Raw genomic sequence first — 15,854 nt, 5'->3', positions numbered from 1 at the left:
TCTTTTCATGTGTCTCTGGATCTTCTGTATGTCCTCCTTGGAGAAATGTCTGTTCAGGTCTTTGCCCATTTTTTAATTGTTTTTTGGGGGAGGAGAGAGTGTTGACTTTTGTAAGTTCTTTATAAATTTTGGATATTAACCCTTATTAGATGTATTGGTGAATATTTGCTTCCATTCTCTGTGTTGTCTCCTCATTTTGTCGATGGTTTCCATTGCTCTGAAAACATTTTTGGTCTGATGTGGTTCCACTTGTTGATTCTTTTCTTTTGTTTCCCTTGCCTGGGAAGATACATCTGATACGCATACGAGCAATGTTCTAGATTTTACTGCCTATTTTTTCTTCTAGGGTTTCTATGGTTCCAAGTCAAAGATATAAGTCTTTAGTACATTTTGAATTTATTATTGTATGTGATAAAGAAGGTGGTCTAGTTTCATTTTTTAAATTTTATTTAGTTATTTTTCAAGTACAGTTTTTTGTCTATTTCTCCCATCCCAGCCCCACCCCGCCCCATGCTCCCCACCTCCCTCCCATTTCCACCCCCTTAGTTCTTGTCACTGTGTCCTTCATATTTGTTCCTCCTAATCCCTCCCCTTTTTTCCCCTTAAATTCCCTTCCCTCTCCCCTCTGGTCACTGTCCCCTTGTTCATTTTTCTGCATGTATCTGTTCAGTTTTCCCCAAAACTATTTAATGAATAAACTTTCTTTATTTAGTCTGTTGTATGTACTTGCTTCCTCTGTCAAATATTGATTGATTATAATGGTGTGGGTTTATTTCTGGGGTCTCTATTCTCTATTAAACCATATGTCTGTTTTTATGTCAGTACCATGCTATTTTGATTACTATGTTCTTACAGTATAGTTTAAAATTAGATAGTGTGACTCCTCCAACTTTGTTCTTCAGGATCTCTGCTGCTAATGGGGCCTTTTGAGGTTCTATATAAATTTTTGAAATATTTGTTCTAGTTCTGTGAATATGACATTGAAATTTTGAATAGCAAATGCATTGAATCTATAGACTGCTTTGGGTAGCATGGACAATTTAAGAATGTTAATTCTTATGATCCATGAACACTGTATGTGTTTCCACTTATCTGTATATTCTTTTTTTCTTCAGTGTTTTATAATTTTCTGAGAATAGGTTTTTTACATCCTTGATTAGATTTATTCCTAGGTATTTTATTCTCTTTGAAGCAATTGTCAATGAAGTTTTTTTCCCTTAATTTCCCTTTCTGTTAGTTCATTATAGGCATATAAAAATGCAACTGATTTCTGGATATTAACTTTGTTTAATATATATCCTGCTACATTGCTGAATTCATTTATCAGTTCTAGTGGTTTCTTTTTAAAATATATTTTCTTGATTATGCTGTTACAGTTTTTCCCCTTTGTTCCCCTCTGCCCTCTAACCCTCCTCCCACCATCATTTTCCCACCTTAATTCATGTCTATGGGTCATACATATAATTTCTTCGGCTTCTCCACTTCTCATACGATTCTTAACCTACCCCTGTCTATTTTGTACCTACTATTTATGCTTCTTATTCTCTGTACCTTTTCCCCCATTCTCTCCTCCCCCACAACTGATAATCCTCCATGTGATCTTCATTTTTGTGATTCTGTTCTTATTCTAGTTGTTTGCTTAGTTCATTTTCATTTTTGTTTCTTTTTAGGTTCAGTTGTTGATAGTTGTGAGTTTGTTGTCGTTTTACTGTTGATATTTTTTATCTTCTTTTTCTTAGATAAGTCCCTTTAACATTTCATATACTAAAAGCTTGGTGGTGATGAACTCCTTTAACATAACTTTATCTGGGAAGCACTTTATCTGCCCTTCCATTATAAATGAAAGCTTTGCTGGATAGAGCAATCTTGGATGTGGGTCCTTGCCTTTCATGATTTTAAATATGTTTTTCCAGCCCCTTCTTACCTGCAATGTTTCTTTTGAGAAATCAGCTGATAGTCTTATGGGAACTCCTTTGCAGGAAACTGTCTCCTTTTCTCTTGCTGCTTTTAAGATTCAACCCTTATCTTTAATCTTGGCTAATAAAATTATGATGTGCCTTGATGTGTTTGCTTTGTTGGGTTCAACTTCTTTAGGACTCTCTGAGCTTCCTGGACTTCCTGAAAGTCTATTTCCTTTGTCAGACTATGGAAGTTCCAACATCTGAATCATAGGAGTGCCAGAAGGAGAAGAGGAAGAGCAAGAAATTGAAAACTTAGTTGAAAAAGTTCTGGGAGTTTCTTGATGGAATATTTGGCATTCTTTATGTACAGTATCATGTATCTTCAAGTAAAGATAGTTTTACTTTCTCTTTTCTAATTTGAATGCCCTTTTTTATCTTCTTCTTGTCTGATTGTTATGACTAGGACTCCCAGTACTATGTTAAATAAGAGGTTGAAGTGGATATCCTTATCTTGTTCCTGATCTTAAGGGGAACTCTTGTAGTTTTTGCCCATTGAGTATGATGCTCGCAGTGGGTTTGTCATATGTTGCTTTTATTATATCTAGGTGTGTTCCCTCTATCCTGACGTTGCCAAGAATTTTTATCATAAGGGGATGCTGGATTTTAACAAAGGCTTTTTCTGTATCTATGGATATGATCAAGTGGTTTTTATCCTTCATTTTGTTTATGTTGGGGAATCACATTTATTGATTTGTCAATGTTATTTCAACCTTGCATTCCTGGAATAAGTTCCATTTGATCATGATGTATGATTTTTTTTGATGCATTGCTGTATTCTGTTTGCTAATATTTGTTGAGGGTTTTAGCTTCAATTTTTATCAGGGATATAGGGCTATAATTTTATTTTTCAGTATCTTTATCTGGCTTTGGAATTATGATAATGCTGGCCTCATAAAATGAGCTTGGGAGCCTTCCCTCCTGTTGAACTTTTTGAAATAGTTGGAGAAGGAAAGGTAGTTACTTTCTGCTCAGAATGTTTGGTATAATTCCCCTGTGAAGCCAGCCAGTCCAGGACTTCTATTTGTTGGGAGTTTTTTTATTAATGCTTTAGTTTCAGTAGGTGTAGTCTGTCTTTCAGATTCTCTGATTCTTCTTGATTTAGTTTTGGAAGATTGTATGTTTCAAAGAATTTATCCATTTTGTCCAGGTTGTATAATTTCTAGGCATATATTTGTTCATAATATTTTTATAACATTTTGTATTTCTCTGGTGTCAGTTATTATTTCTCCCCTTTCATTTCCATTTTTATTTATTTGGGTCTCCTCTCTGTTTCCTTTGTGAGCATCCTAAAAGGTTTGGTAATCTTGTCTATCTTTTCAGAGAAGCAGCTCTTGGATTCATGATCTTTTGTATTGTTTTTGAAGAACATGTTTTGTTTCTTTCTGCTTTGATCTTTATTATTTCCTTCCTTCTACTCACTTTGGGCTTTGTTTGATGTTCTTTTTCAAGTTCCTTTAAATGTAAAGTTACATTGTTCATTTCATCTTTTTTTGCTTTTTGAGACATGCTTGTAATGCTATGTATTTTCCTCATTGGATTGCTTTCCCACATATTTGGGGTTGTTGTGTCATCATTTCCTTTGTTTCAAGGTATATTTGACACCTTCCTTGGTTTTGTTGTTGACTCATTCATTGTTTAATAACATATTATTTAGTTTCTGTGTCTTTGCATCTTTTATTGTGCTCTACTTATGGTTTATTTCTAGTTTTATAGCATTTTGGTCTGAGAAGATGCTTGATCTGATTTCAATATTCTTAAATTTATTGAGACTTGTTTTTTGTCTTAACATGTGGCCTATCCTAGAAAATATCCCATGTCACTTGAAAAGTATGTGTGTTCTGCTATTTTGGGGTGAAATTCTTTGAAGATCCATTCAGTATTAAGTTCATTTGATCTAGTGTGTCCTTTAAGGCTGCTGCCCCTATATTGATTTTCTATCTGGAAGATCTATCCATTGAAGTCAATGAGGTGTTAAAATCCCCTACTATGACTGTATTTCTGTCACTCTTGTCCTTTATATCCATTAAGATTTGCTTTAAATATATAGGTGTTCCTATGTTGGCTACATACATGTTTACTAGTGTTACATCCTCTTGGACTGTTTCCCTTATCATTACGTAGTTTCCTCTTTGTCTCTTACTGTAGTTTTGTTAAGCTCTATTTTGTTGATTATAAGTATTGCTACCCAGGTTTTTTTCCTTTCTATTTACATGAAATTTCTCTTTCCATCCCATTACTTTTAGTCTGTGTGTATCTTTTCATTTGAGGTGTGTCTCTTGGAGATAACATATATATGGGTTTTATTTTCTTATCCTTTCAGCTACCCTCTGTCTTTTGGTTACAGCATGTAAGCCATTTACATTTAAAGGAATTATTGATAAATATGCATTATTGTTATTTTATTTTTCAATTATTTCCCTTTGTTTTTTTCTTTTTTATTTTTCTACTTCTTCTTAAAGCAAACCATTAACATTTCTTGCACCATTGATTTAGTGTTAACTCCTTTAGCTTTTTCTTGTCTGGGAAGCTCTTTATTTTTCCTTCAGTTTTAAATGATAGCCTTGCTGCAACAGTAGCTTTGGTTATTAGTCCTTTCTTTTCATCGCTTTGAATATTTCATGCCAATCCCTGCTGGCCTGAAATGTTTCTGTTGAGAAACCAGATGACAGTCATCAGAGGTGTCTTACCTGTGGCTTACTGGCTGCAGGCCACCCAGGATGGCTATGAATGCAGCCCAACACAAAATTGTAAATTTAAAGCCTTTTATATTCTCATCAGTTTTCATTAGTGTTTGTGTATTTAATGTGTGGCCCAAGATAACTCTTCTTCCAGTGTGGCCCAAACTCCTGCTCCCTTTTAGGTATCTGTCTGCTTTTTTCCTGCAGCTTTTTGGAAACTCTCCTTGTCTTTAAGCTTTGCCATTTCATTTTGACGTTCTCTTTGTGGGCCTCTTTGATCCCTATTGTTTGATATTCTCTGTGCTTGCTGGACTGGTGTGTCTTTTCCCTTCACCAGGTTAGGGAAGTTTTCTGTCATTATTTCTCCAAATATATTCTTTTTTTTTTTTTTTCGGTTCCTTACCTTTAATCTTGGGTTTCCGATTTCCATGCCCTCATTGTTGGCATTTTGAGTTCCATCTTCTTGCTCTCCAGTTTCAGAGTTACTACCACTTATTTTGGGGGGGGGGAGTTGTAGTTCTGACCCCTTTCTCTTGGAATTCTGGGTTCCTTTGCTTGTTCTGGTGATTTTGAATTCCATTCCCTGGTTATTGGAGTTTCAAGTTCCATCCCCTTGTTCATGAGATTTCCAATTTTTTCCTTTGTTGTTGTGGTTCTGAGTTCCATCCCCTTTTGGGGACAGGGGGCTTGACAGTTCCATCCCCTTTTTCTTGAGGTTCAAGTAAACTCACATTGTTCTTTGGATTATAATTTCCATCTGCTGGTTCTCAGGTTTCTCAGTTCTATCATCTTGCTCTTGGGGTTCTGAGTTCCTTTCCCTTGTTCTTGGGTTCTGAATTATACTGTCTTGCTCTCAGGATTTCTAGTTCTATCCCCTTATTTTTGGTTATTTGTTTATCCCATTATTCTTAGGATTCCAAAAAAAAATATCACATTGTTCTCTGGACTCCTTTTCCATCCCCTTGTCCACAGGTTTCTGGGTTCCACTGGCTTCTTATTAGGATTCTGAATTTCATCCCCTTGTTGTTAAGGTTCCAAACTCCACCTCCTGTTATCAGTATTCAGGCTTCTCTGCCTCTGTTGGGATTCCTAACCCTTCCATTCTTCTTGGGTTCTGAATTTTAAACCTTTTTCTTGGCATTCCAAGTTCCATCCCCTTGTTCTCTGGCTTCTGAGATCCAGCCAATTGTGTTTTGGATTCCATGTTCAATGCCCTTGTTCTCAGGGTCCCATTTCCCATCCCCTGGAGTTGGAATTCCATACCCGAGGCATCAGGTGTTCTGATTTCCATCCCCTTGTTCTCAGGTTCAGAGTCCCACCCCCATATTGTGGGGTTTCAAGTTCTATCCCCTAGTTCTTGGCATTCTGAGTATCTTACCCTTGATCTTGGCATTCAGAGTTCCATCACCTTTGGAGGGATTTGTACTTCCTTCCCTTTGGTCTTGGGCTGCTGAGTTCCTTCTGTTCTTTTGAATTTGAATTCCATCCTCCAGGTGTTGGGGTTTCATGTTCCATGACTTTGTTTTCATGATTCTGAGTTCCGTTCCCTAGTTCTCGGTGTTCTGACTTTCATTTCCTTGCTCTTGGTTTTCCCACTTCTTTCCCCTTGGTTGTGGGTTTTCAAGGTCCATCCCGTGGTTCTTGGGTAACTGAGTTCCTGTCCTTGTTCTTGGGGTTTGAGTAAAATCACATTGCTCTTAGAATTCCATTTTGTTTCCCCTTGTTCTCAGGTTTCTGAGCTCAATGACCTTGTTCTTAAGACTCTTGAGTTTTATCCCTTTGTTGCTGCAGTTGCAAATTCTTTCCCTTGTTTTCAGTGTTCGGACTTCCATCCCCCTATAGTAGGGTTGACAAATTCCTTCCCTTTTAATAGGGGTTCTGTGTTCTATACCCTCTTGTTGGGTTTCGAGCTCCATCTCCTTGTTCTCAGGGTTCTGAGTTCCATCCAATTTGGGGGGATTTGTAGTTCCATCCCCTTGTTCTTGGGATTCCAAGTTTCTTCACTTGTTCTTGGGGTTTCCAACTCCATCCCCTTCTTTTCAGGGTTCTTATTTCCATGTCCTTGTTCTTGAGATTCCCAGTTCTTTTCCCTTGTTCTTAGTATTCTGAATCCCCCTTGCTCTCAGTTTTCCCAGTTTCTTCCCCTTCATTTTTCTTCAAATATATTCTTGATCCCTGCTTACTCTTTTCTCCTTCTGGTATTCCAATGATGTGAATGTTGCTACACTTAATTTTGTCCTTAAAGTTCTTTAGTTCTCTTCTTTTTAAAAATCCTTTTTTCTTTTTGCTGAGTTCTTGTTTTTTTGTTTTGTTTTGTTGTTATTGTTTTGTTTTTACTACCCTGTATTTCAAATCACCGATTCAATCTTCTGCTTCATCTAGCCTACAGTTTTCCACTCTGGTGTATTATTTATTTCAGGTATTGCATTCTTTATTTCTCTCTGTTCCCTTTTTATGGTCTATGTATTTTTTATGTTGTTGAGTATCATTATAATCATTACTTTAAACCCTCTATCTGATAAATTGCTTGCCTCCATTTCATGTTGTTCTTCTTCTGGAGAACTCTCTTGTTCTTTCATTTGGGCCCATGTCTTTGTCTTCGCATTTTGGATGATTCTTTGTATTTGTTTCTATATATTAGTTAGATCTGCAAAGACTCTGGCACAGACCTATGTCAGACACTGCCTGTGACTTGCTCTCGGCACCCTATTGGAGCTATCAGTGATCTCAGCTCATGGAACCCTCTGCTGGGTGTGGATGTGTGCAGAAAGAACCAGGTTGTACACCAAGGACAGATTTTTTCCAGCACCAGGCTTTGGGGAGGGTCAGCTAAAATCTTGGTGCTGCCAAAGATCCACCTTTACTGTTAGACTTAATCACTGAGATAGCCTCCAGCTGTGTACTCCACAGTGCGGGATGTTATACTGTAAGCCGGTCTATTGCTGTACCTCAGGCTGATGCCACTTGGAAGGGAGTGCTCTGCTTGAGAAAAATGGTTTCTGCTATATCGGGAATGACTCAACACAGAGCTCCTGTGGCTATTCCCTCAGTTCTCTCCCCAGCACCACCAACCCCAGATTCTGCTCTGACAGCTCTAGTCCACTCTGCCCTCCCTCTGCTAGAGTCCAAGATAAGTGGCTACAAACGAGATTTTGTGTGTTGGCCCTTTAAGAGGCTTTCTGCATCTGTGGCAGTCTCTTCCTGGCAGACAGAACCCCTACTGCTCCTCACAGCCAGATGTTATCTGTGTTCCTTTCCCATTTCTGGAGCTGTAGTCTTGGGAGCCCTGCCTGGGGCTTAAACCCCACACTTCTCAGGGGGAATCCCCCAGCCATTGACATACCCCTATAGAATTTTAGCTGCCACCAGTAGGAGCCCAGCAAGCCCTCTCACACCTCTGCACTCTCTGAGTTTTATGATGTGGTTTCTTCCATCTGTCCCTTGTGATAAGACTTCCAGCTAGTGTTCAGTTGGTTATTCAGGATGATATTTCTTTAATTTAACTGTATTCTAGCTTGGTCCCGGGAGGTCAGTGTAGCTTCCATGTGCTCCTCTGCCATCTAAAATGGGCTATATATTTTTAAAAACTAGGCTAAAATTTGAAAGGCACTATGTAGATTCATTAACACAGCATCCCTGGAACCTTATTGTGTGGGTTTTGAATCCCAGGTCTGCAGCTAAAATAAGGCTTATTTTGATAAATTTGTTTAATTGTTCCCTCTTTAGTTTTACTTTTCTTTACAATAGAAAAATAATATTTTAGCTCATATGTACTTTGAAATAATTAAAATGTTAATGGACATAGGTACCCTACCACATAAAAAATACCCCATCAATATGTAACTATTACTTTACCTAAATGAAATTGGCACAAAGGTTCAAAGTCTTCTCCCATAGAATTTTTAAACTTTAAGATTTTTTGCAATAAGCCTAAATAAAGATCATTTAGAAATTTTAGCAATGCTATATTTGATAGATATATATATTAAATTGGTTCCAAACAAATATGTTTAATATTAAAATTCAAATACCTAAAGAAATCAATACTTCCATGTGAACAGAGTTAGATAAATTAACTTTTCAGAATAGAGGGTTATGATGTTCCTGAAGGTTAGAGTATATTTCTGTGCAGCTAGAAAAGTGTAAATTCATGCTTCACAGAATACATATTGAATTCATCTGTAAAGGTTGAATCTATTTCAATATTGGTACTCTTATTTCTATATATTAAGTACCTGAAATCATATCCAACAAAAACAGAGTAATACTAAAATTAAAAGGAAAACCTATTTACAGTGTCACTTTGCAGTGGTCATGGTTCAGGATGGGGGTTGATGAAATTAAGGAGAAAACAAGAAAATAGCGTGAATGAGAATGGCGGCAGAATGAGAGTGTGTGTGAATAGTATTGTTTGTGGAGTATAGTGCATAGTTATGATGGCTTTAAAACATGTCTGCAGATTAGCTAACAGTCTTCCCTTCAAAAGACAGAGATGTTTGGCTCTGGCTAGGGTGGCTCAGTTGTTTGGGCACCGTCCGGCAAAGTGGGAGATCACTGGTTTCTCTGGTCAGGTGTGGACAGGAGGCAACCAACCACAAACAATACTATTTGCATCACACTCTCATTCTGTTTCTTTTCCTCTTTCTCCCTCCCTCCATCTCTCTTTTAAAAAAAGATAAAGATATCTGGTTCCATCCAGAAACCTGGTTATCCTTTATCACTATTTTGATGAACAGAGTGCAGAAAGGATATAGATAGACTTCAGAAGCTGGATTAGAAGAACCTATGCAGTTCCTAGACCCTAGCGCAAGGATTCCAATATTCTGGCATGTGGAGAAAACATGTAACGAGACTACTGAGAGAAGCTATTAAGAGAGCGAATGGGGAGGCTGAGAGGGAGGGAGGGAAGAGGGTAGAAAAGAAAGGAGGAAGGAAGAGAGAGAACGATCAGGAGAGAGAGAGAGAGAGTACACCAGCATGAGGAACATGGCAGTTTGGACTCTTTAGTACAGGCACCGTGGAAGAATGTACGGTCACTGTGAAGATGACCCTAGCCCCAGCTACCTTCTGAATGAAATTTCTATGAGACTCTGAATTTTTTAGCTGACCTTTTAATCCTAAGATTTGTGAACACAATAAATGACTGCTATTGTTTTATGCTCCTGTTTTGGGGTGGCTTGTTGCAAAGCAATGAATAATCAGAAGAATGTGACCCGTGGAATGAGCTAGGCACATCACACAGATGTTATATGATTTAATATGGATATGGAATTTCCTAATTTTGCTTCATATCATCTAGTATATACTTTTGCTATGAAAGAGAGACAGCTGTTCCCAAAAAGCATCTAATATAAGTCAGTGAACTTAAAAGAGACATTTTGTTCATTCAATATATATTTATTTAAAGGCTTAGTCATTTTCTACACTTTAGCACTATATCACTGAATAAGACAACAGATGCATTTTTGTGCCTATCATCATGAGAAAGAAATAAACAATAAATAAAGAAATATGTATAAAGTAACTCCAGACAGTTATATGATATGAAGAAACAATAAATCATGCAAAGGAATTAGGAGTGGGTTAAGAGAAAGTGGGCAGGAAAGCCATTTCCCAGGAGATAATATTTTAAAATTAACATTCCAGGCTGAACAGTAAATATTTAAGTACTGATTTGTGAAGAAGAACAATGAGAATAATGTGTCTAAAAGAGGAGAGGGATGTGACATGATGGTAATGAATTCGAATTCCGTTGTAGGTAAGATGGGAAGCCATAGGAGGAATTTGATAGGGATAATGAGATGATGTTAATCACTTTCTCTTGCATGAATGTAACACAGAGGGTTAGCTGTTGGCAGAAATCCATGTCCTCTTATTTCCAGGCACACAGTAAGAATACATTTCTCAGCCTCCACAACACCAAATGCAACTAGGTGCCTAATATCGAGCCAATGAAACATGATTGGATCTAATGCACGCCTGACCCATTAAAATCTCCCGTGTGGGCTTCTTCAAGCTCCCTCCCACTTCCAGCTGACAGGAAAGGAGCTAACGCTCAGAGCAACCTTAGTAACCACAAGTTGAAGATGGCAGAAGCAAGGTATCATCAGTCCAGGTGCTTGAGTAATTGCATGGAGTAGAGTCTCTGTTCCTACAGCCACCTCCCAACATACACTCATCAATCTCACACACAGTAACAGCCTCAGCATTATCAACAAGGTAAAATCCTGAACTCTCTCATGAAAAACAACTGAAGTATTTTTGTTTTGAGTAATTACTTGCATGGGACTATTTTTTAACTCTGCCTAGTCTACCTTATCTAACACAGTGAAAAAGAAAAACAGCCCCCCCTTAAAAGGCAGTCTGGACTGAAAAGATAAATAATGAAAAGGCTATTTTAATCAAGTACAGGAACAATAGATAGTTTACACAAGAGTGGTATATCAGTGATTCTGGCAAGATATGGTCAGATTTAGAGTATGGTTTGAAGATTGGGACAAGAACACCTGCTGATGGATTGACCAAATTTTAAAATCTTGAAAATTCTCATAATCTTTCTATATTCTTATGATATTAGATAATAGACTAGCACTTTCCTAACTCACTTTTGCTGAGAATAGAAGCCACAGAATTCCATAGTGAGTGCAGAACAGACACCTTCTTATGTAAAATTTTCAAAAGAAGTTAAAAACATCCGTTCCATGATTCTTAGACTTGATAGAAAATTAAAGGTAGAAACAGGGTGAGAGACCAAATTTGCTTAGAAGGATAACTTTGGAGAAAATTGTGAGATGCACCTTCTTCCCAGCTTATGGTGGCTGAAGGAGAACCTGTCTATTTTGTCATCTCAGTCCTATGGAGGGGTTTTGCATAGGATGAGACCTCCAGCCCAAAGTGCACCCAAGCTAGGCTGGGGGGACATTTTTAAATTAAGTTTTAATACTCTTTTGGATCATGCATCTAAAACACTGAATAAATGTGTGCTTGTGATTTACATGTACTGTAGGAGTCTCTATTTGTGAGATGAGCAGAAGGGTCACAGGGTCTGCCTGACTCTTCCTGTGGTAGGGAAACATGGAGACACTGTATGAAAGTTAAAATGACCACAGAGCAACAAAATACAATAATGTGTTGAACATGTTATGAATAATGCTACTTCAACACAGGTTCAATTCACAAAGGGAAAGAAATGTGAGCATCTCTAAATACAGCAAATCATAACAACAGGGAACTTTAGGTGGGAATGTTGTATCATCTAACAGGACTTGGGAAGCCATGAGCTCAGACCACCTAACGCAAAGTGAGGAAATCAACATAATTTTCTTAACAAATGGTGTTAAGCAACTGCTTCTATCCTAACATGGGAGAAAAGTGGCTATGTCATTGCACTACCTTTAAAGATGACAAAAAGTCACTGCAGTTATACTGAAAAATGCTTTAAAATAATATTAAAACATACGATATCCCTCTTTACATTTGAGCTTGTTATCAACATGGAATGTTATCCACATGGTTTATTTTGAAGCATTTTCTATTTTTTAAAAGATCAAGGAATGAATTAAAAAATCTTTCTCAAATTTTATGCCTATACATACTCTGAACTCTTATTTTGTCTATAGATATTCTCAAATATTAATGAGCATTCTATACACAGAATATCCTTGTTCTTCCTCAGAATACATGATGTATGGATCTTGATTTAATTACAACAAAAATGGGGAGAAAATAAATGTGTAGTTCAACTTCTACTGTATCCGTGACACAGTTAATCTAAGACATTATAGAGGTCTATGAATTCAGAGCACTTTTAAATAATTTCCTTGCTATGATGAAAAGAAAACCATTTTTATTTAACTTCATTTCTTTGCCTTTGTGGCAGAAATGAGATGCCTTACAGTGTTGTAGCAGTTTTTCTCCCTACAGCGTAATCTCTGACTCTTTAACAAGACTATTTCTACATTCAGTAAGATTATGTTCAAACTTGACTTTGTGAGTTATATGTATGCCTCTGATGAGAGCTTCCCCTGTTAATGTAACATGACTATGCAAATGTGTATTTCAAATGAATTAAAGGCATGGAAATTGTACATTGGACTAATACATTTTTAGGGCTTTATGTATTTTAGGTGTTGAAGTTGGAAACTGTCCTTTGTAAGAGCTCAGATGAAAACTGTTAGGGTGGGAAAGAGCAAGTCATTCTCTGAGTGTATATTTTCTATGGATTGAGTTCATTTTTTACAAAGAGTACCTGAGCAAAACATTTTATGCTGGACATGTTGCCTTTTGTACATGGATTCAATATGGTTGTGGATGATCCTGTTTTCAAACTAGATTTAATGCATCATTTTTCTCTGGTGAGTCCCTGTCCTTGGTAAAATAATGAAATAAAGGATTCTACACTGTGTTCATGACCCTTAAGGATAGTTTTTCAATGCTTTAAATAATATCAAAATTATCACAGCAAGACTTGGTAGCATTTTTTCATAGCTACTTGAAAAAGCAAGTATTTGAAAGCAAACACAAAGCAGAAATGATATACATCAGTGATTTGTAAAGTTTTCACTTTCTTTTAAAATGTGGGGTAGAAGGTGAACAGATGCAGTTACTCACTGGGATAAGGAATTAGAAAGGCCCATTTCATCATGCCGATATTTAAAATAGAAAGGGTAACATAATTCTATTTGTAGACCTCCTCTTGTTATTCATTTCCATATATCATTTCTTTGTGTGCTGATCTGCCTTCCTTCCTTTTATTTGTCTGCTGGAAAAATCCTCTTGGGCATGTGCATACCTGCTTTAACTTTGGAAGGAATCAGCATTCATCCTCTGTCCCTAACCCAGGACCATGCTGGTGAGACATGAAGATGCAGGCTCTCTTTTTGCACAATTAATGTAAATCGTCCAAAAAGGAGGGAAAGTGTCTTGCCTTACATGTAGCACCAGCGCACTAGCTGGCAGCAGCCACACTAGAACATCCCTGCTACTATTGTCTTAGAGACCCACATTTTACATCAATTACTCAAACACAATTTGCCCATTACTGTCCCTGACTTTTCCATGTATCTCTTTAATCTCAGTCTATAAAAACTCTACCCACTGTATAAGACCCAGTGAAAATATCACTAGATATTCCCTAGTAACCTGTGCCAGAGGCCACTATATATTTTACTATTTCTATAGCTTTTGCTTATGCTTGCCATACGCTATATCATATGACTATTCATTAATGCATTTTATTTTTAGTACCTGACAATAGAATCCTTGAGTACAGGTTAATGTTTTATAGGTCTCTATATGATTTCACAATTTAAAACTCTGCTTGTAATAGGGATTCAATCGTGATTATTAACCATTAAATTGATAAAGCTGTGAGACTCCTAGACTAATACATGATCTATATAACAATGTTTGATGTTCTATGCCACAATTGCATTTTAATCATTTCTTTTACTCAAAATACATTATAAGAACTATTCGATGGTACCACTAAAAATATGTCATGAAAACTCTATTCAATTGAAACAGAAGACACTGGGATTAAGATTTAGGAATTTTAGGATCCATTTATAATTAGACATCATTCATTATTTATAAACAATTTTCTGTATATGTTACATATATATGCAATAGTTGGGAGAATACTTTTTTTATATCAAACAGCATTTGCTTTGCAATAGCCTGGCTCATCCAGAAATCTATTTGTCACAATCTCTAGGCAAACGTACCTCTCACAATGATGTTGGTGGACTTTTTTGCAGGGTTTCCTACATTGTTATTGGCAATGCAGCTATAAGTACCAGCATCTTCTGAGGTGATGGCAGGTATGGTCAAAGTTCCTCCATTCAAAACAGTCTTTTCAGGCAGAATCCCAAAGGACCTGACCCAAGTGAGAGACGGTGCAGGTTCTCCTCCTGTCGTAACACACACTAATGTTATGGCCTCTCCAGGATTTACAACTATAGGGTCATCCACCAAGAGTTTAATTGACGGAGATGCTAAAAGACATAAACAAAAGAACATGCACCTATTTAGATCTAATATAACTAGAATTCAACAGTATGCTTTATATTTATTCAACAATTAAAATGAAATAGTGCTCTCTTTTGTCAAAATCTTATTGTATTTATCAAATTGAAGCCAGATATAATGATTATATATTTAATTCTGTGGCATAAACCTGGAGAATTATCTTAAGAATCTTACACATGGAGAGGAAAATTAAAATGTATGTATTCCTGGAGTATTATTCCAAATTAGAATAGTAAGAGGGATAAAGTTCTAAAATAAAAATCTCTTTTAATGCTGACAATGACCATTTGTTTTTGTCATTCCACATATAAATATTGTAGCTATTTACTCTTTATATTTTCATGACAAAGATCATCAATTATTTAATTTTGGATCATTCTGTAGTGAAATGATACATGTGTTCTTGTAACCTAAATAAAAATGAGTAAGAGATAGAGGCATAGATCATTGCAATATTTTATCGAGAAATAGGCCTGATTTTTGATCTTGAAAGAAAAATAAAACCATCTAATTCTAAGGCAGACCCCACACTTCATCGCTAACTTCTCTGTTCACAAAGGTTTAGCTACTGAGTTCCCATTAACTACTTTTTTAAAATTCAGAAACAAACAAAAAAAATGAGACCTCAAACATAGTCACTAAACTATGTTTGAGATGGCTCTCATTTTGAGTTATAATAATCTCCTGAGTGAAAACAAGTCATTTGCCATCTTTCAGATTTAAAAATACAAGAATAGATATTCATTCAATAAAATATGCTGTGTTATATAGACTTTTTGTCAAACACTTAAAATAGAAATTGAATACAAACTGTGTTCACATACGGATTTTTTTCCTGTTTACAATGTAATGGCAGCCCATGTAATGAATCTCTAAAGAAAACCAGGGGTGTGGATTATGCTGGTGTTTTAAGTTCATACATTCAGACGTATTTTATGTCAAAGATAAAACTATTATATGAAATCAATCTATATTGGAAACATTTAAGGTGTTCAATTGTACTGTTCATTTTTTTTCTTTTTTTAGATATTACAATCAGCTTAGAGTCACAGAGTATTTTTCTCAGAATAAAAGGGAAACTCCCCTTATTATCTCTGTCCTTTGTTTCAAAGGACAGAGGAGAACAAGAAAAATTTTCATATGATTAATATGGTTATGTGGGACAAGGCATGACATGACTAGATGA

General features: G+C 36.4%; 1 protein-coding gene across 1 annotated transcript in view; it reads right to left on the bottom strand.

Moving 5' to 3' along the window:
* MDGA2 (MAM domain containing glycosylphosphatidylinositol anchor 2) overlaps nt 1-15,854 on the bottom strand; it is an 875,220-nt gene that overhangs the window by 255,620 nt on the left and 603,746 nt on the right. The window contains exon 6 of the mRNA XM_053656885.1: nt 14,365-14,634. Within this exon, the coding sequence (XP_053512860.1) occupies nt 14,365-14,634 (270 nt within the window). The remainder of the gene's footprint in view (nt 1-14,364; nt 14,635-15,854) is intronic.

This window comes from Artibeus jamaicensis, unplaced genomic scaffold (assembly GCF_021234435.1).
Source record: "Artibeus jamaicensis isolate MK-2021 breed Jamaican fruit bat unplaced genomic scaffold, CSHL_Jam_final scaffold_286, whole genome shotgun sequence".
Classification (NCBI taxonomy): Eukaryota; Metazoa; Chordata; class Mammalia; order Chiroptera; family Phyllostomidae; genus Artibeus; species Artibeus jamaicensis.
The sequence above is the reverse complement of the archived record's forward strand: the minus strand, read 5'-3'. Positions and strand labels throughout refer to the sequence as shown.